The 26,526-nt window shown below is 38.2% G+C and overlaps 1 protein-coding gene across 6 annotated transcripts in view; it reads right to left on the minus strand.

Annotated features, from left to right (window-relative positions):
• GDPD4 (glycerophosphodiester phosphodiesterase domain containing 4) overlaps positions 1-26,526 on the minus strand; it is a 132,846-nt gene that overhangs the window by 100,526 nt on the left and 5,794 nt on the right. For 3 of the 6 annotated variants that reach the window (XM_070472959.1, XM_070472961.1, XM_070472957.1), the window contains exons 2-3: positions 5,259-5,455; positions 2,753-2,856 (exon numbers count right to left, since the gene is read on the minus strand). The exons of 1 other annotated variant lie outside the window; for it this stretch is intronic. In XM_070472959.1, the coding sequence (XP_070329060.1) occupies positions 2,753-2,856; positions 5,259-5,441 (287 nt within the window). In that variant the 5' untranslated portion in view covers positions 5,442-5,455. Of the gene's footprint in view, positions 1-2,752; positions 2,857-5,258; positions 5,456-18,572; positions 18,792-26,526 lie in introns of all 6 variants that reach the window. 2 more of the 6 variants (XM_070472958.1, XM_070472960.1) reach the window with 2 other exon arrangements.

The raw sequence follows: 26,526 nt of genomic DNA on the forward strand, positions 1-26,526 counted from the left end.
TCTCCTCGATAAATGGTTCTGAGAAAACTGGACAGCTACTTTTAAAAGGATTAAATTAGAACACTCTTTAACATCATACACAAAAATAAAATAACAATGGGTTAACAATCTAAAAGTAAGAATAGATATTATAAGATTCTTAGAGGAAAACATAGGAAGAGCACTCTTTCACGTAAATTGTAGCACTACCTTTTTGATACATCTCCTAGAGTAACAGGAAAAAATAAGCAAATGGGACCTACTTAAGCTCAAAAGCATCTGCATAACAAAGGAAACTATTAACAAAATGAAAAGACAACACACGGAAGGGGAGAAAATATTTGTAAATTATGTGATTGACAAGGGATTAATCTCTAAAATATACAAACAACTCATGCATCTCAACAGCAAACAAGCAATGAAATATAAAAAGTTGGGCAGAAGACCTAAATAGACATTTCTCCAAAGAAAACACAGAGATGGTCAACAAGCACATGAAAAAGTTGCTCAACACTGTTATTAGAGAAATGAAAGTTAAAATTACGAGGTATCACTTCATGCCAATCAGAATGGCCCTTATCAAAAAGTCTACTGTTTACAATAACCAAGACAAGAAAACAACCTTAGTGTCCACTGATGACTTAATAAAAATTTGGTATATACATACAGGGGAGTATCATTCAACTATATAAAAAATGAAAAATGCCATTTATGACAACATAAATGAACCCTGACAGCATTATGCTAAGTAAAATCAGTCAGACAGAGAAAGATAAATACCATACGACTTCATTTATACATGAAAAATGAAAACCAACCAACCAAACTCATAGACACAGAAAACAGATTGGTGATTACCAGAGGAGAGGGGTGAGAGGTGGACAAATGGTGAAAATGGATAAAAAGGTATAAACGTCTAGTTATAGAATAAACATGTCCTGGGGATAAAATGCATACAGCATGGTGACTATAGTTAATAATACAGTATTGTATATTTGAAAGTTGCTAAGAGAATATTTCTTAAAAATTCTCATCACACACAAAAATTGAAACTATGTGTGATGTAGAATTTTAACCAGACTTACTGCGGAGATCATTCCACAATATATAGAAATAGCAAATCATTATGCTATAACTAAAAAAATGTAATATTGTATTTCAATTACATCTCAATATAAAGTTCTCTAAATCTAGGTAGAAGTTTATAAAGAAGTGAAACATTTCTTATTTTCAATATTGTGGAGAACTTTAAAACTGATCCGTAAATAAAGAATGCATATAAATGAGAAAACTAAATCCCACAAGATAAAGGGAGAAAACCAAAAAGAAAATAAATTACTAAAGAAACCAGTTTCAATATCTGGTAAATAATTAAATTAAATAAAAATAAATTTCATCTAAAAATTAGAATAGTCAATGCTGTCAATGGAAGGCTAAAGTAGAAAGTTAAAACCTTTATTGTGAATGGAAACTACTACCTTTTGAGAAATACTTTATTAACAGGCATAATGAATTTTACTAGTGTTTTATTCTTCTTGACTGAATAATGCCACTTGTGGGAATCTCCTCTAAGACTCTTAAGTCAGAATACAAAGATTTCTCTACACTCATATTCTGTAAAAACAGAAAAACTGGAAATACTAATAATGCTTAACAATGAAAAATAAGTAAGTGCACTACCTCCTTCCCAGTTGGCTCAGTGGGTAAAGAATCTGCCTGCAATGCAGGAGATGCAAGAGACTTGGGTTGGGAAGGTCCCCTGGAGAATTTCTTTCTCCAGGAGATTTCAGCATTCTTGCCTGGAGAATCCGATAGACAGAGGAGCCTGGTGAACCACAGTCTATGGGGTCGCCTAGAGTTGGACACAACTAAAGCGACTGAGCATGCAAGTGCACTACAGTATCTTCATGTCATGAAAGACTCTAAAACCATTTAAAGTGATTTTCATTGAGTTTTAATAATTTGTCAAAATGTGTATAACTATTTTAAATTGGGGAAAAAAGAAAAATTATGTATATGGTACAAGCATAATAATATAAAAATAAGCATAGGAAAAAAGACTGAGAAGTACACCAAGTGATTGCCACTGAAGAATAAAATAATATTTTCTACTTTTCTGCATTTCTTAATATTTAAAACAACATATTTTACTTCTATAAAGGAGAAAGTAAACTGTATCACATTTTTAAAGCCTCATACTAAAAGATACCCCTTTTGTCCTCAAATACCAAGTAATGATGTGATATATCAGTCAGGCCAGAGAAACTGGAAGAGCTAGGAATAGTTCATAGCAGGAATCTGGCTAGAAAAGGTGATGAGACGGGACACTGCTTCTGTCTCCAGAGTCTTAGGAAGCCCAGTAAGGAGAGGAGGAAGAACAGAGGCTGGAGGTGAGGCAGAGACATCAGGGTTCATGGACAGAGATCATGAAGACCAACCGGTGTTGGTGTCAGTAACCCAGACAGAGAGGCTGAGGAACAAGGTATCAGGGAGTCATCTGAATAGGACTGGGGGCACAGGAAGCACAGAGAAAGCTTCTCACTGAGCAAATTCAGTCTAAGTGTGAGAGGGAGCACAGGTGGAAGGGGAGTAGCTGAGGATGCTGAGCAACCATACCCCTCCCCAGAGTTGTGCTTCCCACCCACTAGCTGTAGAACACCTAGTTTTTTTCCACTCTCCCTCTTATGTCACTAGATCTTTTCAGCCTGAAGTAGCATCCATGTGGCTATCAGACCAAAGAACAAATGAAAAATAAAAAAAAAGTGAAACTCACCAGTCAAAGCCATTGTATTCATTTGAAGTCTCCACCCATGTAAACAGCAAAATTACAGACAAGAAAAATGACATAATCAGCCATGGGTAAAATAATCGCTCTCTCTGGGAAGAGAAAGAAGTCTCATTTAGCTCCATTTACCCATCATCTCTCAGCAACATCTGTTTATACTCCCCAGAGGTCTATGTAGTTATACTGCAGCATTACACTCCCCAGGCTGGAGAGAATACTGTATTCTTTCACCCCTATGGAATTTTGCAAAAGCCTATTTATAACATTACCCTGAACTGGAATCATTTTTCTACAGATTTGTATCTGATGTCATCTGTTTCTTTTTTGAGGAAAAGGAACTTCTGTTACCCTTCTATATATTGCCAGTGTCTATCACAGTGTCTCAACAACCATCTGTTGAATTTATCCACCTCGTCAAGTATCAAATGTTTGTTCATTAGTTGAGTAACATGCTCATTCACAAATTCACTTAATCATTTAACTACCCACATTTTTGGGAAGGGAGGAATTTAGGGAATAAACAACCTCCTTTTTTTTTTTTTTTTTTTGAGTAGCCATTTTATATGAATACAATGCTAGGGACTTCACCAATGATTTTCATTTGTTTTATTACTCAATATAGTCGTATAAGTTAGGTATTGTTAACCTCATTTTGCAGAAGAAAGAACTAAAGTTCAGAGAGGTAAGGTAATTGACTCAAGGTCACATAGCTAAGTGGTGGCAGGGGCACTATCCAGATATGTGAGCCCAAAGCCAAGATGGAGAGGAGAGTATTTTTATGGAGAAGGTGAACAAACTGATCCTTGAAGACAACCCCATGAACTGAAATTGTATAAAAATCAGCCAAGCCAGATTTGTCAAACCCTGGGAACATTGCTGTATCACATGAATGAGAAATTTTGCCTCCTTGGGATACTGCATCCAAACTATTAAAAATGTATACAATCTCTGCCTTCTATAAATTATGTGGCTATTGTGAAGACTAAGACATAAGAAATTAAATGGGAAACATAGAAAGAATACCCCAAAAAGCTGAAAGACACTACAGGCAATAAGGCACTTAACCACTGCTTCCAGAGTGTAGGAAGATGAAGAGAGCAGGTTTTGACTCAGGTTTATATGCACTTTCTACATAAAATATGTGTGACCTTTTAAAAACATGTATCAGGCATGAGACAAGTGCTCGGGCCTGGTGCACTGGGAAGACCCAGAGGGATCTGGTGGAGAGGGAGGTGGGAGCGGGGAACGGGATGGGGAACACATGTAAATCCATGGCTGATTCATGTCAATGTATGACAAAACCCACTACAATGTTGTAAGGTAATTAGCCTTAAAAAAATAAAATAAAAACATGTATCAGGTAAAGTCACTCCCCTGCTTACAACTCTACCAGAACTTGCTACTATATGAGAATCATCATCCAAACTGCCTGCTGTGGCCCAAAGGTCCTACATGATTAAGCCTTGCTCACTCCTGACCTCATCCCACCCTACAAACTAATGCCATTTCTGAACTCCAGTCATGCTGTTTTTCTTTGTTTTTAAAACATGACCAAATCTGTTTCCAGTTCAAGAGCTTTGCATTTCCTGGTTCCTCTGCCTGAAATATTTTTTCCCCAGACATATACCTGGGTGGTCCTATGTCTTCACTTAAGAGACTGCTCACGTGACATTGTTTCACAGCAGTCTTCTCTAACCATGTTTCCATCTACCTAACACATTTTCCTATGCATTGTCTTCAAAGCTCTTATCTCTAGCTGAAACCATGTTTCTTCATTACTGTTTATTACCTAACTCATCCCAGTAGACTGTGACATGAAGGAGGGCCAGAGGCCTTAGTGGTCTTATTCACTATGGCACACATTCAATAAATGATGAATAAATACATTTCCTTATTTTGATTTTCACTGTTGTCACTCATTTGAAAATGTTCAAAGCCTCCACACCGTTTCCAGGAAAAAGTTCAAACATTTTAGTTGGACATAAAGTTACTACACAATCTGGTTAAAACATTCTCTAACCCAATCACTTACCATTTATCACCTAATAAGTATAAATTAAACAATGGAAGTTCATTTTTCGCTGAACACACTACTGTTCTCCTTGGTATCTTAAAATCTGTAGGGACTCTTAACTCCCTACATGGTAGAAATAAAATTCTTAAAACCACACAACATCGGTCCTGCCTCCGTCTCTAGCTTCACTTCCCATCACTTCTCCATCCATATCCTCTGCTCTACTTAAAATACACTTTATACTAAGCACTTTGACTCCTCCTCTGATACCACTTCTTTTGCCATCTTCTTTTCTTTAGCTATCCAATTCTGATCACCTTTCACCTTATAAATAGTTAGTTTTGACACATTACACAAGAGGCATGACTGTCTGCATAGGCATACACACACAGATAAACACACAATTAAAGCACTTCTTTCAAGGTCCATGTTCCCCATATCTAAGAAAATATGGCCCATCTCCTTCCCATCACTCTGTACCAAAGAACAGCAGCAGAGTGGACGTCTGGGTTTTTTCTTCTGTTGGGCTTCCCACTTGCAGCTGTAGCAGCCATTAAGGAAAGTCATATAGCATTCATAGTTGAAGTTGCGTTTAATCCATGAATTATTTTCCCTTCTTCCTGTCTCCTCATTCCCAGCCTCAGTCTTGTTAATGTCATCCATGGTTCACCCTTTTGCTGGAATGGTAAATAAAATAGTCAAGATCCAGAAGCTCCCTCAAATGTCTCCTACCCCACGATTCTACAGAAAAATCTCCCACATTGCAGGCAGATTCTTTACCAGCTGAGCCACAAGGGAAGCCCAAGAATACTGGAGTGGGTAGCCTATCCCTTCTCCAGGGGATCTTCCCTACCCAGGAATAGAACCAGGATCTCCTGCATTGCAGGCAGATTCTTTACCAACTGAGCTATCAGGGGAGCCCCAACACTGGATAGATCTTTCAAAAGTTTATTATCTAGGGAGATGCACTGGATTTGGTGTAGAAGAGTGGAGCTTCACCCTTTCTTTCCCATGAATTAGCTTAGTATTTATTACACTATTACACTTAGTATTTATTACACTATTCAATGTTTAATTTTCTTACCTCTAAAAGGTACCATATTCTCTGCCCTAGCCAACTAATAGATGCTGAAAATATCAAATTAGATAATAGATATGAATGTGTTTTTAAAACTGTGGTATGCCAGTGAAGTAGCTTGAGAATTATTAGAGGCATGGGTTAAGTATATGAAAAAATACAATCCTTGACTAATGAGTTAGACATACAAATGCCTCCCCCTTGCCATTCTCACCTCTCATATGGCGTTTTAAAGAGTTAGCCTCAATCAAAAATGATGGAATACTTAGAACAGCAGTTGCTGAAATTAGACAAGTTCATTTTTGCTTTTGCCAACAAAAATTTGTCCCCCAAAAGGTATAAACAAATTATGTGGCATGCTACTCCCCAATGTCATTAGAACCCAGACATCTTCCAATTTGTTCTTCCATGACAGCACATGGCTCCTTCTCAGGGTGCAAAATGGATGTTCAAGCTATATCTATCACTCCAAATGCCAACTATCAGGAAGGAAGAAAGAACAAAGAAGGGTGCTCCCCCCTTATTTTAAGGACTTTTAAAGAAACTGTATGAGCTATTTCACTAACAGGGGTTTTCCTACTATTAAAAAAGGAAAAATAGATATTGAAAGACATCTAGCTGTCACTCCTGCATTTCCTCATACCTCTGTGATAGAATAAAGTTCTCAGACAAAGGAACTTCTAGAGAATGTGGAATTAGGGGAGTAAAAGAAAAAATTAAATCAAACAACAAAAATTCTTAAAGACTTGATCCCAGACAAGGGTTTTTGCTCCTGGAAATTTTCTGTTGCACTTTTTTTTTTGTGTGTGAAAGACAATCTAATGTTGTAGTTAAGAACACGAAGTCTGGACTTCCAATTCAATATGGCTGAGTAGAAAGATGTGCAATCATTTCCTCTTGTGAGAGCTCCAAAATTGCAACTAGCTGTTGAACAACCATCAACAGGAGGATGCTGGAACAACCCCCCCCCCCCCCCCCGGCCAAAAAAAAAAAGATATCCCATGTCCAAAGACAAAGAAGAAGCTGCAGTGAAGTGGTAGGAGGGGTGCAATCATGATAAAATCAAATCCTATACCTGCCAGGTGGGTGACCCATAAACTGGAGAACAACAATACCAAAGAGCTATCCCACTGTTGTGAAGGTTCCAAACCCCATATCAGGCTTCCTAGCCTGGGGATCAAACAAAGGGACTGGGAATACCTAGGGAATCTGGCCTTGAAGTCAGTGGGATTTAATTAGAGGACTACCACAAGACTGTGGGAAACAAAGACTCCAATCACGGATTGCACAACAAAATCTTCCACAGGAGACTGAACCAAAACTACTCCTGTGGGGGTGTGGGTTGTCAAGAGCTCACCAGAGGGATGGGGCACCAGTAGCAGCAGGATGGGAAGGTCCCCCACAGTGTAAACCCTCTTGGAATTCACTATTAACCCTACCATAGAGCCCATAGACCTTAGGGCTGGGTCGCCTCAGGACAGACAACTACCAGGGAGGGAGTGTAACCCCAGCCATCAGCAGGTAATTGGATTAAGGCTTTTCTGAGCAAGGCCCTGCCCACCAGAGCAAGACTCAGTTTTTTCCGTTGCCAGTCCCTCCCATCAGTTTTACACAAGTGACTTAGTCTAATCCATCAGAGAGTAGATAGAAGAAACAAGAAGGACAGTCCTGTAGCAGCTAAAACAAAAACCATATTACAGAAAGTTAATCATGATGAAAAAGCAGAAAGTTATGTCCCAGATGAAGGGGCAAGATAAAACCCCTAAATTAAGTGGAAATAGGCAAGCTTCCAGAAAAAGAATCCAGAATTATGATAGTGAAGATAATCCAGGATCTTGGAAAAATAATGGAGAAGATGCAAGAAATGTGTCTACCAAAGACCTACAAGAACTAAAGAACAAACAGAGATGAACAATACATTAGAATAGGAATCAATAGTAGAATAACTGAGGCAGAAAAATGGATAAATGACCTGGATGAAAGAATGGAAATCATTGCCACAGAGAAGAATATAGAAAAAACAATGAAAAGAAATGAAGACAGCCTAAGAGACCTCTGGGATAACATTAAACGCACAAACATTCATATTATAGGGGTCCCAGAAGGAGGAGAGAGAGAGAGAGATACAAAGGACCTGAGAAAATATCTTAAGAGGTAATAGCTAAAAACTTCCCTAACATGGGAAAGGAAACAGTCAGCCAAGTTCAGGAAGAACAGAGAGTCCTAGGCAGGATAAACCCAAGTAGCATCAAGACACATGGTATTCTGACAAAAATTAAAGACAGAGATAAAATATTAAAAGCAACAAGGGGAAAATAACAAATAACATACAAGGGAACTCCCATCAGACTATCAGCTGATTTCTCAACGGAAACTCTACAAGCCAGAAGGGAATGACATAATATATTTAAAGTGATGAAAGGGAAGAACCTACAACCAAGAATATTCTACCTAGCAAGACTCTCATTCAGATTTGATGGAGAAATCAAAGGCTTTCCAGACAAGCAAAAGCTAAGAGAATTCAGCACCACCAAACTAGCTTTACAACAAATGCAAAGGAACTTCTCTAGGCAAGAAACAGAAGAGAAGGAAAAGACCTACAGAAAATAAACCCAAAACAATTAATAAAATGGTAGTAGGATCATGAAAGTGAAAGTGAAGTTGCTCAGTCATGTTCAACTCTCTGTGACCCCATGGACGGTAGCCCCCCAGTCTCCTCTGTCCATGGAATTTTTCAGGCAAGAATACTGGAGTGAGTTGCCATTTATCAATAATTACCTTAAATGTAAATGGATTAAATGCACCAACCAAAAGACATAGACTGGCTGGATGGATGAAAACATGTGCATATATGCACTTCCACTTACCACATCACTCTGCTTGACCCACTAAATTGTATGTAATTATTTTATACTGTTAAGTTAATCATGCTCCCATTATGGATTACAATTGTAATTATCTTTTTTATCTGGCTATTGATTGTGGAAAATGATAAACATCTTTTACTATTGTGATTATGTAACTTTTAGTAACAATACAACTGTATCATGATTGGTCAACAGAAAAGTAATAGAACTCTATATATCTAAAACTAGGATTTAATAGAAAAACTTGCAATCATTTTTTAAAATCCAGATGCATATCAGAATTATCTTAATTTTTGAAAAACAAAAATCCCATGACTGCTTTTTTTCTTTTTTCCGTTCAGAGCTCTAAAGAGCAGTCATGTTTAAAAACAACTGGATTACATGATGACCTTTTACTTTTATCTAGTTTGTTTCACTATTTTCTATTTCATATCCAGTGCTCCCATTTCATTTAGTTTATGTTTTTTCCAATTTCTCCATCTTGTCTTTTTTTATGTTCTTTCTCAAGCCTTTATCAAGCATAGTGGAAAAGCTTTTGTATACAGACATATAAATATGTCTTATGTATTTTAGAAAACCTATGAATTTTTGTCTAGATAAATAATTTATGACTTTTTAAAAGTTTTTTTAAAATTTATTTTTTATTGAAGGATAATTGCTTTACAGAATTTCGTTGTTTTGTCAAACCTCAACATGAATCAGCCATAGGTATATGTATGTCTCCTCCATTTTGAACCCCTCTCCCATCTCTCTCCCCATCCTACCCTTCTAGGTTGACAGAGAACCCGTGTTTGAGTTTCCTGAGCCATACAGCAACTTCCCATTCACTAATACATGGTGATGTAAGTTTCCATGTTACTCTCTTCATACATCTCACCCTCTCCTCCCCTCTCCCCACGTCCATGAGTCTGCTGTCTGTTTCTCCACTGCTGCCCTGTAAATAAATTCCTCAGTGCCAGTTTTCTACATTCCACGTATATGTGTTAGAATACAATATTTATCTTTCTCTTCTGACTTACTCCACACCTTCACTCTGTATAATAGGTTCTAGGTTCATCCACCTCATTAGAACTGACTCAAATGCATTGTTTTTTATGGCTGAGTAATATTCCATCGTGTATATGTGCCACAACTTCTTTATCCATTCATCTGTAGATGGACATCTAGGTTGCTTCCATGTTCTAGCTATTGTAAATAGTGCTGCAATGAACAATGGGATACATGTGTCTTTTTCCGTTTTGGTTTCCTCAGGTTATATGCCTAGGAGTGGGATTGCTGGGTTATATGGTGGTTTTAATCATAGATTTTTAAAGGAATCTCCATACCATCTTCCATGGTGGCTGTATCAATAAACATTCCCACCAACAGTACAAGAGTGTTCCCTTTTATCCACACCTTCTCCAGCATTTATTGTTTGTAGGCTGTAGGCTTTTTGATGATGGCCATTCTGACAAGTGTGAGGTTATATCTCATTGTAGTTTTGAGTTACATCTCTCTAATAATGAGCAATGTTGAGCATCTTTTCATGTGTTTGTTAGCCATCTGTGTCTTCTTTGGAGAAATGTCTGTTTAGGTCTTTTTCCCACTTTTTGATTGGGTTGTTTGTTTCTCTGGTATTGAGTTGTATGAGCCGCTTGTATATTTTGGAAATTAATCCTTGTCAGTTGTTTCATTTGCTATTGGTTTCTCTCATTCTGAGAGTTGTCTTTTCACCTTGCTTACAGTTTCCTTTGCTGTGCAAAAGCTTTTGGTTTAATCAGATCCCACTTGATTACTTTTGTTTTTATTTCCACTACTCTTGGAGGTGGGTCATTGAGGATATTGCTTTGATTTATGTCATCAAATGTTCTGCCTATGTTTTCCTCTAAGAGCTTTATAGTTTCTGGTCTTAAATTTATGTTTTTAATCCATTTTGAATTTATCTTTGTGTATGGTGTTAGGAAGTGTTCCAATTTCATTCTGTTGCCTGTAGCTGTCCAGTTTTCCCAGCACCATTTATTGAAGAGGCTGTCTTTGCCCCATTGTATATTCTTGCCTCCTTTGTCAAAAATAAAGATACCCGTAGGTGCATGGGTTTATTTCTGGGCTTTCTATCTTGTTCCATTGGTCTATGTTTCTGTTTTTGTGCCAGTACCATACTGTCTTGATGGCAGTAGCTTTGTAGTATAATCTGAAGTCAGGAAGCGTGATTCCTCCAGCTCCACTCTTCTTTCTCAAGACTACTTTGGCTATTTGGGGTCTTTTGTGTTTCCATATGAATTGTGAGCTTTTTTGTTATAGTTCTGTGAAAAACGCCATTGGTAGTTTACTACGGATCACAGTGAATCTGTAGATTGCATTTGGTAGTAAAGTCATTTTCACAATATTTACTCTTCCTACCCAGGAACATGGAATCTCTCTCCATCTGTTTATGTCATCTTTGATTTCTTTCACCAGTGTCTTATAGTTTTCTGTGTACAGTACCTTTGTCTTCTTAGTTAAGTTTATTCCAAGATATTTAATTCTTTTTGTTGCAATGATGAATGGGATTGATTCCTTAATTTCTCTTTCTGATTTTTCATTGTTAGTATATAGAAATGCAAGTGATTTCTGTGTATTAATTTTGTATCCTGCTACTTTGCTAAATTCACTGATTAGCTCTAGCAATTTTCTGATACTATCTTTAGGGTTTTCTATGTACAGTATCATGTCATCTGCAAACAGTGAGAGCTTTTCTTCCTTCTTTTTGATCTAAATTCTTTTTATTTCTTTTTCTTCTCTGATTGCTGTAGCCAGGACTTCCAGAACTATGTTGAATAATAGTGGTGAAAGTGGACACTCTTGTCTTATTCCTGATATTCAGTGGAATGCTTTCAGTTTTTCACCATTGAGAATAATGTTTGCTGTAGACTTATAATATGTTGAGGCTTTTACTATGTTGAGGTAGGTTCTTTCTATGCCCATTTTTTGAAGGGTTTTAATCATAAGTGGGTGCTGAATTTTGTCAAAGGCATTTTCTGTATCTATTGAAATTATCATATGGTTTTTATCTTTCAATTTGTTAATATGGTGTATCACATTGATTGATTAGCATATATTGAAGAATCCTGGCATCCCTGGAATAAACCCAACTTGATCATGGTGTATTAGTTTTTTGATGTGTTGCTGGATTCTGCTAAAATTTTGTTGAGGATTTTTGCATCTATGTTCATCAGTGATATTGGTCTGTAGTTTTGTTTTTTGAGTTGTCTTTGTCTGGTAAGTGATGGTGGCCTTGTAGAATGTGTTCAGAAGTGTTCCTTCCTCTGCAGTTTTTTTCAAAGAATTTTAGAAGTATAGGCATTAGCTCTTCTCCAAATTTTTTATAGAATCCTCTTGTGAAGCCATCTGGTCCTGGGCTTTTGTTTTTTGGGAGATTTTTGATCACAGCTTCAATTTCAGTTCTTATAATTGGGTTGTTCATAATTTCTCTCTCTTCCTGGTTCAGTCTTGGAAGATTGAATTTTTCTAAGAATCTGTCCTTTCTTTCAGGTTATCCATTTTATTGTCATACAGTTGTTCATAATAGTCTCTTATAATCCTTTTTATCTCTGCATTGTCTCTTGTAACCTCTCCTTTTTCATTTCTAATTTTGTTGATTTGATTATTCTCTCTTTTTTCTTGATGAGTCTGGTTAAGGATTTGTCAATATCTTCTCAAAGAACCAACCTTTAGTTTTATTATTTACTATTGCTTCTTTCATGTCCTTTTCATTTATTTCTGCTCGGATCTTTATGATTTCTTTCCTTACTAATTTTGGTCTTTTTTCTTCTTCTTTTTCCAGTTGTTTTAGGTGTAAAGTTAGGTTGTCTATTCAATGCTTTTCTTGTTTTTTGAGGTAGGGTTGTATTGCTATAAACGTCCCTCTTAGAACTGCTTTTGCTGCATCCCATAGGTTTTGAGTTGTTGTGTTTTCATTGTCATTTCTTTCTAGAAGTTTTTTGATTTCCCTTTTGATTTCTTCGGTAACCCATTGGTTATTTAGTAATGTGTTGTTTAATCTCCATGTTTTTGTGTTTCTTACAATTTTTTTTTCTTGTGATTGATATCTAGTCTCATAGCATAGTGGTTGGAGAATATGCTCGATATGATTTTAATTTTCTTAAATTTACTGAGGTTTGATTTGTGACTCAAAATGTGGTTTATCCTGGAAAATGTTCCACGTGCACTTGAGAACAAGGTGTATTCTTCTGTACTTGGATGGAATATCCTGAAGATATCATTGAGATCTACTTCATCTAACGTGTCATTTAAGACTTGTGTTTCCTTATTAATTTTTTGTTTTGATCATCTGTCCATTGGTGTGAGTGGGGTGTTAAAGTCTCCTACTACTGTGTTACTGTCAATTTCTCCTTTTATATCTGTTAGTGTTTGCCTTATGTATTGAGGTGCTCCTATGTTGTGTGCATAGGTATTTAGAATTATTATGTATTCCTTTTGGATTGATCCCTTGATCATTATGTAGTGTCCTTCCTTATCTTTTGTAATCTTTATTTTAAGGTCTATTTTGTCTGATATGAGAATTACTACTCCAGTTTTCTTTTGCTTCCCATTTGTGTGGAATATATTTTTCCACCCTCTCACATTCAGTCTACATGTGTCTTTAGGTCTGAAGTGGGTTTCTTTTAGACAGCATATATATGGGTCTTGTTTTTGCATCCATTCAGCCAGTCTGTGTCTTTTGGTTGAAGCATTTAATCCATTTACATTTAAAGTAATTATTGATGTATATGTTCCTATTGCTATTTTCTTAATTATTTCGGGTTGATTTTGTAGATCTGTTTCCTTCTCTTGTATTTCTTGACTATATAAGTCTCTAACATTTGTTGTAAAGGTGGTTTGGTGGTATTGAATTCTCTTAACTTTTGCTTGTCTGAAAAGCTTTTTATTTCTCCATCAATTCTGAATGAGATCCTTGCCAGGTACTGTAATCTTGGTTGTAGATTTTTCCCTTTCAGTACTTTAAATACATCCTGCCACTCCCTTCTGGCCTGCAGAGTTTCTGGTGAAAGATCAGCTGTTAAGCATATGGGGTTTTCCTTGTATGTTACTTGTTGCTTCTCCCTTGCTGCTTTTAACATTCTTTCTTTGTGTTTAATCTTTGTCAGTTTAACTGGCTTCCCTGGTGGCTCAGACAGTAAAGCTTCTGCCTACAATGCAGGAGACCTGGGTTCAATCCCTGGGTTAGGAAGATCTACTGGAGAAGGAAATGGCAACCCACTCCAGTACTCTTGCTTGGAAAATCCCATGGATGGAGGAACCTGGTAGGCTACAGTCCATGGGGTTGCAAAGAGTCAGATGTGACTGAGCAACTTCACTTTCACTTTCTTGTGTCAGTTTGATCAGTATGTGTCTTGGCGTGTTTCTCCTTGGGTTTATCCTGTATGAGACTCTTTGTGCCTCTTGGACTTGATTGACTATTTCCTTTTCTATGTTTGGGAAATTTTCAACTATAATCTCTTTAAAATTTTTCTCATACCCTTTCTTTTTCTCTTCTTCTGGGACCCTTATAATTTGAATGTTGGTGTATTTGATATTGTCCCAGAGGTCTCTGAGACTATCCTCAGTTATTTTCATTTTTATTTTATTCTTCTGTGCAGAAGTTATTTCTACCATTTTATCTTCCAGCACACTGATTTGTTCTTCTGCTTCAGATACTCTGCTATTTATTCCTTCTAGAGTATTTATTTCAGTAATTGTGTTTTTTGTCTCTGTATGTTTATTCTTTAATTCTTTTAGGTCTTTCTTGACTGATTTTGCATTTTCTCCATTTTTTTTTCAATGTTTTTTATCTTCTTTACTATCATTATTCTGAATTCTTTTTCAGGTAGCTTGCTTATTTCCTCTTCATTTATTTGGACATGTGTTTCTAGTTTGTTTCTTCATTTGTGAAGTATTTCTCTGCCTTTCATTATTATTATTTTTATTTCTTTCTTTTTTTTTTATTAGTTAGAGGCTACTTACTTCACAATTTTTTTTTTAACTTATTGTGTTTGAGGTCTCCTTTTCCCAGATTTCAAGGAAAGTTTAATTGTTTCTCTGAAGAAGGTTAAATTCTTTCTTCCTTTTGGTTTCTGCCCTCCTAAGGTTGGTCCAGTGGTTTCTGCAAGCTTTGTATAGGGTGAGATTTGTGCTGAACTTTCATTTGTTTTTCCTCTGATGGGCAAGGCTGAGTGAGGTGGTACTCCTGCCTGCTGATGATTGGGTTTGTATTTTTGTTTTGTTTGTTGTTTAGATATGGCGTCCTGCACAGGATGCGACTGGTGGTTGGGTGATGCTGGGTCTTGGATTCAAGTGGTTTCCTTTGTGTGAGTTATCATTATTTGATTCTCCCTAGCGTTAGTTCTCAAAGGCAATGGCACCCCACTCCAGTACTCTTGCCTGGAAAATCCCATGGACGGAGGAGCCTGGTGGGCTGAAATCCATGGGGTCGCTAAGAGTCGGACACGACTGAGTGACTTCATTTTCACTTTTCACTTTCATGCACTGGAGGAGGGAATGGCAACCCACTCCAGTGTTCTTGCCTGGAGAATCCCAGGGACAGGGGAGCCTGGTGGGCTGCCGTCTATGGGGTCGCACAGAGTCGGACACGACTGAAGTGACTGAGCAGCAGCAGCAGCAGCAGCAGCGTTAGTTCTCTGTTAGTCTAGGGTCTTGGAGTCAGTGCTCCCACTCCAAAGGCTCAGGGCTTGATCTTCGGTCAGGAATGAAGACTCGACAAGTGATTTGTTATGCCATTAAGTGAGATTAAAACAAATATCCAAAAATGAGACCAAGGATGAACCCCAGACAAATGGCAGTTACAAAATCAGGCAAATAATAATTAAAATAATGGAATATACACAGATAGAAATACACTCATGAGCAAAGTCAAAACAGTCCAACAAAAATACAGTAGACTGTCCCAGCAAACAAAGGAAACAAAAAATTATATTTACGAGTTAAGAACAAAACTAACTAAAGCACAAACTGGAAAACAAAACTAAAGGAAGGTGCCAAGTTGGGAATAAAGCAATGAAAACAAAACTAACAAATATGTTGAAAGGAAACGAAAGAAAGAATAGATAGATATGTAAAGTTAAACAGAGGAGTTGAAGAAGATTTATATACATTAAATATTAGCTGCAAGGGGAAAAGAACAGTAGGAAAGGCAAACAAAGGAATAAATGTAGAAAAAAATAATAGGTTTTCAAAAAATTGAAAATTAAAATTATAAAAAAAAAAAGAAAAAAAAAAACATGGAAGAAGAAAGAAAAAAGGGAAAAGAAAGAAAAAACTCCACAGAACTGCAAAAGCCCAATGGAGAGGCAGAAGTTTATAAGAACAATAAAAAGTGTGACTGAATATACACATATACATATACACCCATAAGCAAAATCAAAACAGTCCAACAAAAATAAAGTACAATAGACTGACCCAGCTAAAAAAGGAAACCAAAAATTATATCTGCCAGAACAAAATTAACTTAAGCACAACCTGCAAAACAAAACTAAGGCAAGGTGCCAATTGGGGGATAAGGCAATAAAAATAAAACTAACAAATATATTGAGAGGAAATAAGAGAAAGAAAAGAAAGAAAGAATAGATATGAAAAGTTAAATAGAGGTAGATGAAGAACATTTATATATTTTAAAGATTAACTCCAAGGGGAGAACAACAGCAGGAAAAGCATACAAAGGAATAAATGTAGAAAAATAATGATAGGTTTAAAAAATTAAAACTAAAAGAGAGAAAACAAACAAACAAAAACAAGGAAAATTACACAGAACTGCAAAAGCCCAACGTAGAGGCAGAGGTTTATAACAACAATAAAGAATGTGACTCATGCACCAAACCTGGGCTGGTGATCTGTTTCACCCTAGATAATATACATGTTTCAATGCTGTTCTCTTGAAACATCCCATCCTCGCCTTCTCCCAGAGTCCACAAGTCTGTTCTATACATCTGAGTCTCTTCTTCTGTTTTGCATATAGGGTTATCGTTACCATCAGGCCTGGTGCACTGGGAAGACCCAGAGGGATCGGGTGGAGAGGGAGGTGGGAGGGGAGACCGGGATGGGGAATACATGTAAATCCATGGCTAATTCATTTCAAAGTATGACAAAAACTACTGTAATGATGTAAAGTAATTAGCCTCCAACTAATTAAAAAAAAAAAAAAAAAGAATGTGACTGAGAAAGAAAAAAGCTCAAAAGCTTAGATGGATTTCATAGTGCCAGTGAAATGGACAACTACAAAAGAGGTGGGAAAAAAAAGAAAAAAAGGAAAAAATCCAAAAGAATCTACAGGACATGTCAAACCATAAGAATAATAAATGTTTTTCTTGAGTCACTGCTGTCAGAGTCCTTTCCCTAGCTGGGAGTCACAGTCCACCTCACCTCCCTAGGATGACCTCTAATTCTGTGCTGATCTTTGGACCTGCTGTGGGGGCAGCTCAGATTCTAATATGATCCTACTCCTATGTGTTCTTGCCTCCAATGTCCACAGCTATCAGAACTAGTGTTTTTTTGTTTTTTTTTTTTTTTGTGGGAGCTCTCAATTACCTTTTATATATTCCATAGACACAGAGTCTGCCTAGTTGATCATGTGGATTTAATCTGCAGCTTGTACAGCTGGTGGGAAAGTTTGCGTCTTCTTCCTTAGCCACACTGCCCCTGGGTTTCAATTGTGGTTTTATTGCCACCTCTGCATGTGGGTCATCCACTGGGGTTTGCTCCTGAGGCTGCCTTGGAGAGCCTGGGTTTTCCCCTGTGAGGGCCAGGTGTGGAGGTGGTGCAGCAGCTTGTGTCGCAGGGGTTCTGGCAGCATCAGGTACTCAGGGGAGGTGACGGCTAGGGCAGCAGGAAATAATAGTGCTCCAGAAGGAATGACAACTAGTATTGGCCAATATGCTCCAGTATGCTTGCCTAGAGAAACCCTTCCTTGACAGAGAAGCCTGGCAGGCCATGGTCTACAGGATTAGAGTTGGACGTGACAAAAGCAACCCTGAGTGCATAGATTAAGACTTTTTTGTGCCTGTGGCAGCTCTGCCCAGTGAGAGTTGAGCATGAAGGTGGCGCAGCTGCTTGGCTTGCGGGTACTCTGGTGGTGACTAGTGTGCAGGGACACGGGTTGCCTCCGTCGCAGGAGTAATGGCCCTATGAGTCTTTTTCCGAGCCTCCTGTAGCTGGCAATCAGAAGGCCTCTTTGGCCAGTCTTTCTCTGTAGCTCCTCCCGTTCAGGCACTTAGAGGGCGCCCTTGCCTGGGGCCCTTCTCTGATGTTCGGCACGTCAGGCACATAGAGGGGCCCCCCTGGCATAGAAGGGTCCTACTCTGTAGATCAGTGCCTCAGGCGTTTGATGGGCCAGCCTCTCTATTCTTCAGCTGCAGATGCTGGCGTGTGGGGAGACAGAGGCTATGGTGATGCTTCCACCCGCCTACGCCTGACTGCAGTATCGCCTTGCTTCCATGGCTGCCTGGCTTTCCTCCACTGGCATTTCCCACCAGGATCGCCTCCCTCACATCCCCTCAATCTGTCTCTCCGCAGTCAACAGCAGCCCTCGCCCTGCAATTGCTCCGCAATCCCTAAACTCCAGCTCCCAGCTGCTGTGCCTTCCAGTGGACCCGCGGTCCCATCCGGGGTATGTACGGCTGTGGCAAGGACTGTCTGATTCTCATTCCACTTACACTGCCACAGATCAACTGTTTCACTCTCAGTCTTAAATGTTTCTCCTCTGACTTAGTCAATTGCCCTGATGTGAGAATCAGACCCTTGCTTCAGTTCCCCCACCTGCTGAGGGCAAGTCCAGTCCTACTAACACTCCTGTTTTTCCCCCTAGTTCCTTCCTCCTACCGAGTTTTGCCTGGTTCTATATATTCTTTTCCACTGGTCAGGTCCTCCTGTCCACTCTCAGCTGGTGTTCTGCATGCACTTCTGTGTCTGAAGGTGTATCCTGATGTATCCATGGAGAGAGATGTACTCCACATCCACCTACTCCTCCACCATCTTGTTCTCAATTGATGACATTTTGATTCCACTTGTTTGACATAGTATGAATAGAATGCTAGATTTCTAATTTTAAAAAATAGATAGGCAACAAATAACAAAGGTTTACTATATAACATAGGAACTATATCTTCTAATAACTTTTAATGGAAAATAATTTCAAAAATAATATATGTGTATATGTATAACTAAATCACCTTGCTGTGCACCTGAAACACTGTAAGTCAACTATACTTCTATAATATATATGTATATATATATTAAGAAACTGTTATTTCATATTCAGTCAGTTCAGTTCAGTCGCTCAGTTCTGTCCGACTCTTTGCAACCCCATGAACTTCGGCACCCCAGGTTTCCCTGTCTAACACCAACTCCCGGAGTCCACCCAAACCCATGTCTATTGAGTCAGTGATGCCATCCAATCATCTCATCCTCTGTCATTCCCTTCTCCTCCTGCCCTCAATCTTTCCCAGCATCAGGGTCTTTTCAAATGAGTCAGTCCTTCACATCAGAAGCCCAAAGTATTGGAGTTTCAGCTTCAGCATCAGTCCTTCCAATGATCACCCAGCCCTGACCTCCTTTAGGATGGATTGGTTGGATCTCCTTGCAGGCCAAGGAGTCTTCTCAACAGTCTTCTCCAACACCACAGTTCAAAAGCATCAATTCTTCTGCGCTCAGCTTTTTTTATAGTCCAACTCTCACATCCATACATGACCACTGGAAAAACCATAGCCTTGACTAGATGGACCTTTGTTGACAAAGTAATGTCTCTGTTTTTCAATATGCTGTCTAGGTTGGTCATAACTTTCCTTCCAAGGAGTAAGTGTCTTTTAATTTCATGGCTGCAGTCAACATCTGGAGTAATTTTGGAGTCCAGAAAAATAAAGTCAGCCACTGTTTCCCCATCTATTTGCCATGAAGTGATGGGACCGGATGCCATAATCTTAGTTTTCTGAATGCTGAGCTTTAAGCCAACTTTTTCACTCTCCTCTTTTACTTTCATCAAGAGGCTCTTTAGTTCCTCTTCACTTCCTGCCATAAGGGTGGTGTCATCTGCATATCTGACGTTATTGATATTTCTCCCAGCAATCTTGATTCCAGCTTGTGCTTCCTCCAGCCCAGAGTTTCTCATGATGTACTGTGCATGTAAGTTAAATAAACAGGGTGGCAATATACAGCCTTGATGTACTCGTTTTCCTATTTGGAACCAACCTGTTGTTCCATGTCCAGTTCTAACTGTTTCTTCCTGACCTGCATGCAGGTTTCTCAGAGGCAGGTCAGGTGGTCTGGTATTCCCATCTCTTTCAGAATTTTCCACAGTTTATTGTGATCCACAGTCTAAGGCTTTGGCATAGTCAATAAAGCAGAAATAGATGTTTTTCTGGAACTCTCCTGCTTTTTTGATCATCCAGCGGATGTTGGCAATTTGATCTCTGGTTCCTCTGCCTTTTCTAAAACCAGCTTGAACATCTGAAAGTTCACGGTTCACATATTGCTGAAGCCTGGCTTGGAGAATTTTGAGCATTACTTTACTAGCGTGTGAGATCAGTGCAATTGTGCAGTAGTTTGAGCATTCTTTGGCATTGCCTTTCTTTGGGATTGGAATGAAAACTGACCTTTTCCAGTCCTGTGGCCACTGCTGAGTTTTCCAAATTTGCTGGCATATTGAGTGCAGCACTTTCACAGCATCATCTTTTAGGATTTGAAACAGCTCAACTGGAATTTCATCATCTCCACTAGCTTTGTTTGTACTGATGCTTCCTAAAGCCCACTTGACTTCACACTCCAGGATGTCTGGCTCTAGGTGAGTGATTACACCATCGTGATTATCTGGGTCATGAAGATCTTTTGTATATAGTTCTTCTGTGTATTCTTGCCACCTCTTCTTAATATCTTCTGCTTCTGTTAGGTCCCTACCATTTCTGTCCTTTATTGGGCCCATCTTTGCATGAAATATTCCCTTGGTATCTCTAATTTTCTTGAGCAGAACTCTAGTCTTTCCCATTCTGTTGTTTTTCTCTATTTCTTTGCCTTGATCACTAAGGAAGGCTTTCTCATCTCTCCTTGCTATTCTTTGGAACTCTGCATTCAAATGGGTATAGCTTTCCTTTTCTCCTTTGCTTTTCACTTCTCTTCTCTTCACAGCTATTTGTAAGGCTTCCTCAGACAGCCATCTTGCTTTTTGCATTTCTTTTTCTTGGGGATGGTCTTGATTCCTGTCTTCTGTACAATGTCACAAACCTCCGTCCAGAGTTCATCAGGTACTCTATCAGATCTAGTCCCTTAAATCTATTTCTCACTTCCACTGTATAGTCATAAATGATTTGATTTAGGTCATAACTGAATGGTCTAGTGGTTTTCTCCACTTCCTTCAATTTCAGTCTGAATTTGGCAATAAGGAGTTCATGATTTGAGCCACAGTCAGCTCCCAGTCTTGTTTTTTGCTGACTGTGTAGAGCTTCTCCATCCTCGGCTGCAAAGAATATAATCAATCTGATTTCGGGTTGACCACCTGGTGATGTCCATGTGTAGAGTCTTCTCTTGTGTTGTTGGAAGAGTGTGTTTGCTATGGCCAGTGCCTTCTCTTGGCAGAACTCTATTAGCCTTTGCCCTGGTTCATCCTGTACTCCAAGGCCAAATTTGCCTGTTATTCCAGGTGTTTCCTGACTTCCAGTTATACATATTTCTTAATAAATATATTAAGAAAAGGAATTTGACTGCCAATGCAGGGGGCACAGGCTCAATCCCTGGTTCCAGAATATTCCACATGCTGCAGAGCAACTAAGCCTGTATACCACAACAATTGAGCCTATATGCCCTAGAGCCTATGCTCCACAACAAGAAAAGTCACAGCAATGAGAAGCCCCTGCTCGCTGCAACTAGAGAAGCCCATGTGCAGTAATGAAGACCCAGTGAAGCAAAAAAAAAAAAAGAAAAAAAAAAAGAACACCAAGTCTGAATGTTTCATGTCTGGCCAAAATGGAGTAACAAGACCTACAGTAATTCACCCAGATTAAATGATTTAAAAAACTGCAAGATGTGAAATAACAGGTTTCAGACAACATACGATAAGCAGTGAACTGAAGTAATCCTCTACTGAGGAAAACAAAGGAAGTGAATGTTATGAATCTCTCATTTAAAACCTGGATATACTTTTTCAGGGTTAAGCACTGGGTATGATCACACAGTAGAGCCTGGCAGGATCCCAGACTGAGCAGAGTGAAATGGCAGTTTAGGGAGATTAGTGTTCCCTTGTGTCTCTCCCGTGTCTCCAACTGAATACTAATCAATACTTGCTTTAGAAGAACTTACCTGAGAGTAGGGAGAAAACCACACAAAATAAAAGTGGTGAGTCAACCCCCAGGGCTCATAAAAGGCTGGGAATAGTTTCCACCAAAGCAGAAAAACTGTTGCATGTGGCACTAGGTAGGGAACTTAGAAGGGTATTTCCTCAGCAGTGCAAAAAAAAAAAAAAAAAGAAAAAAAAAAGTTAGGCCTACATTAAAGGCTGCTATGATCTGGCCAAACAAACTTAAAGGTGAGCCTCAGAAGAATAGGAATATTAGGTTGGTACAAAAGTAATTGCAGTTTCAGACCATGAGTTTTAAATCATTATAGCTAGGCTCAAACACACCTTTATTAATCAAAATAGGAACCATTACAATCAACACATTTTTTGCCAATGAGAAATAAGTTTGTTCATTCCGTTAGTGTAAAAATCCATGCTTCAGGATTTGATGAATGCTAGGAAAGCATTTTTCTGCACCCTGCTGGTTGTGGAAGTGATTTCCCTGCAAAAAGTAGTCGAGATGCTTGAAGAAGTGGTAGTCAATTGGCAAAAGGTCAGGTGAATATGGTGGGAGAGGCAGAACTTTGTAGCCTAATTCATTCAACTTTTGAAGTGTTGGTTGTGTGACACATGACTGGGTGTTGTGGTGGAGGAGAATTGCACCCATGTATCTCATTGATTTGCTGAGCATATTTCTCAAATGTAATGGTTTTGCAGGGACTCAGAAAGCTGCAGTGGATCAGACAGACAGCAGACCACCAAACAATGACCATGATCTTTTTTTGGGTGCAAGTTTGGCTTTGGAAAGTGCTTTGGAGTTTCTTGGTCCAACCACTGAGCTGGTCATTGCATAAAACCCACTTTTAATCACATGTCACAATCTGAGAAGTGATTCACTGTTGTTGTATAGAATAAGAGAAAGATGACACTTCAAAATGTGATTTTTAAAAATTTTCAGTCAGCACATGAGGCACCCACTTACAGAGCTTTTTCACCTTTCCAATTTGTTTCAAATGTCAAATGACTGTAGAATGGTCAACATTGACTTCTTCAGCAATTTCTTGTCTAGTTCTAAGAGGATCAGCTTTGATGATTGCTCTCAATTGGTCACTGTCCACTTTTGACAGCCAGCCAATACACTCCTCATCTTCAAGGCTCTCGTCTCCTTTGCAAAACTTCTTGAACCACCACTGCACAGTACATTCGTTAGCAGTTCCTGGGCCAAATGTGTTGTTGATATTATGAGTTATCTCCACTGCTTTACAACCCATTTTGAACTCAAATTAAAAAATTACTCAAAATTGGTTTTTGTCTACCTCAGTTCTATAGTCTAAAATGAACATAAAATAAATAGCAAGTAATAAGTCATTTGCAAAAAACATAGAGAAAGAAATGTGCACTAAAATGTTTTAGATAACTACATTTATTTAAGAATGTATTCCACTATCAAATGGCAAAGTTCAACAATATATAACCTCAATTACTTTTGCCTCAACCTAATATTTTCAAGTTACTTCACTGGGTTATGGAACAAAGGCCAGAATACGTATTATTCAATATGGAAAGTAGGTAGCAAAGCAAAATTCATAATGCCTAGCATTCAACCAAAAATTCTGTTGTTGTTACTGTTTAGTTGCTATGTCATGTCTCTCTCTTTGCAACCCCATGGACTATAGCCTTCGAGGCTTCTCTGTCACAGGATTTCCCAGGCAAGAATACTGGAGTGGGTTGCCATTTCCTTCTCCAGGGGATCTTCTTGACCCAGGGATTGAACCCATGTCTCCTGCACCACCAGGAAGATTCTTTACAACTAAGCCACAAGGGAAGCCTGAATCAAAAATTACCAGGCAGATACAATCCATAAATAGGAAATCAATCAATCAACAATTACTCAGAAAAGTCTCAGATGACAGGTTTAGTAGGCAAGGACATTAAAGCTTCATTACAACTGTATTCCGCTTGTTCATGACAATAGAGGAAAGCAAATATTTTAAGGGAAGACATGTAAGATATTTTAAAAATATCTAAAGTGAACTTCTAGAGATGAAACATAATGTCTGAGATGACAAATACACTGCTAAGATTAAAAGGAGATTAGACACTGTAGAAAAAATTAGAAAACAAGAAAGAAGGAGAAAGAAACTATGAGCTGCACATCAACTAGAAGCATTCTAAGATAAATGTGACTGGAGTTACTGAAAGTGAGAAGGGAGAAAGAGACAAAAACAATATGTGAAGAGTTAGTGGTTGAAAGATTTTCAAATTTGATGAAAACTATAAATCCACAGGCAAATGCATTACAAATCCCAAGGAAAAGGTACAGACATAAAACTATGAAACACATCATAATTAAGATAGTTAAAAATATGATAAAGAGAAAATCACAAAATTAGCCAGAGAAGAGTGACAAAATGCACGTAAAGGAATAAAGATAAGAATGACTTTTGGATCTTCATTGAACAAGAATGACTTCTGGTGAAAAAATAATGAAAAGCCAAAAAAAAAAAAAAAAAAGTGGAGCAACCTCTTCAAAGAAATGAAGAAATAAAAAACAACTATGTTACCCTAGAATTCAGCATTAGAATTACAAAAAAAGTTACAAAAAGACAGTGAAATAAAGATCTTTTCAGATATTAAAAATTGGAGAATTAATCAACAGGTGACATCTACTATAAGAAATGCTAAAGAAGGTCTGTCAATAAGAAGGAAAAAAGTACCAGGGGGGAATATACACCTAAAGGAATGAGGCACGTTGGAAATATTAAATATGTGTTGTTGTTCAGTCACCAAGTCATGTCCTACTCTTTGTGACCCCATGGACTGCAGCACACAAGGCTTCTCTGTCCCTCACCATCTCCTGGAGTTTGCTCAAGTTCATGTCCATTCCATCGGTGATGCCATCCAGCTATCTCATCCTCTGTCGCCCTCTTCTCCTTCTGTCTTCAATCTTCCCCAGCATCAGGATCTTTTCCAATGAGTCAGCAGTTCACATCAGGTGGCCAATGTGTGAGAGCTTCAGCATCAGTCCTTCCAAAGAGTATTCAGGGTTGATTTCCTTTAAGATTGGCTGCTTTGATCGCCTTGCTTTCCAAGGATTCTAAGAGTCTTCTCCAGCACCACTGTTTGAAAGCATCAATTGTCCAGTGCTCTGCCTTCTTTACTGTCCAGCTCTCACATCTGGACATGACTACTGGAAAGATCATAGCCTTGACTATAAGGACCTTTGTCAGCAAAGTGATGTCTTTGCTTTTTAACACACTGTCTAGTTTGTCATAGCTTTCCTGCCCAAGAAACAATCGTCTTCTAATTTCATGCCTGCAGTCACCATCCGCAGTGATTTCAGAGCCCAAGAAGAGGAAATCTGTCACTGCTTCCACCTTTTCCCCTTCTGTTGGCCATGAAGTGATGGGGTAGGATGCTATAATCTTAGCTTTTTTAATATGGAGTTTTAAGCTGGCTTTTTCACTCTGTTCCTTCACCCTCATCAAAAGGTTCTTTAGTTCCTCTTCACTTTCTGCCATTAGAGTGGTATTATCTGCATAGCTGAGGTTGTTGCTATTTCTCCTGGCAATCTTGATTCCAGCTTGTAACTCATCCAGCCTAGCATTTTGCATGATGTACTCCATGTATAAGTTAAATAAACAGGGTGACAATAAACAACCTTGTAGTATACTTGTGTAGGTATAAAAGAATGTTATTTATAAAATCACTTTAGAAGATAATTGAATATTTGAAGGAAAAATTATAACCATGAATACTGCAGCTCATCACAATCATAGAAGTAAAATAAAATGTATGACAATGATAACTCAAAGGCCAGAAGTAGAGAAATGAAAGTTTACAGTTTGTTGCATAGTTCTCTACTACATGTTAAGTAGTATTAGTTGAAGGTAGACTAGGATAAGTTAAATGTGTATACTATTAACTTCAATAAGGAGTATATAATAAGCCAAAGGAGGTAAATAGAAATAAAAAAATATTAAGATCAAAAGAGGGAAAATAAACATGGAACAGGAGAACAAAGTAAATAGTAAATGCCAGATTTAAATTTAAATATATCACTGATTCCTTTTAATGTAAATGAACTAAATGCTCCAAATAAAAACAGTTGTCTAACTAGATTAAAAGAATAATACTCAACCACATAGCCTTTAGAAGAGCTTGGTTTGTTGAAACAGTAAGTAGAAGAATAGGAAATCACAAAATTTTATATGTATCCGTATTTCATTACTAGGATAATGCCACATTCAACCAAAGACAAAATCTTTAATCATATATAATTATAATTTACTGCTCACACATCTGAGCTAATCAACTATTCATTCTGCTCATCTAGGCTGGCCTCAGTTAATATGACCAGATAATTCTGCTCCATGTGACACTCAACCAGGTTGGCCTGAGTATGTTCTCATTGTGATGGAAATTATCTAAGAGAGCAGGACCAAGGTAGAAACCCATTTCAACTCTCTGCTCCAAGGGATGTCTTCATGTCAAAGTCAAAGCAGAGTGTGT

Source organism: Odocoileus virginianus, chromosome 10 (assembly GCF_023699985.2).
Source record: "Odocoileus virginianus isolate 20LAN1187 ecotype Illinois chromosome 10, Ovbor_1.2, whole genome shotgun sequence".
NCBI lineage: Eukaryota > Metazoa > Chordata > Mammalia > Artiodactyla > Cervidae > Odocoileus > Odocoileus virginianus.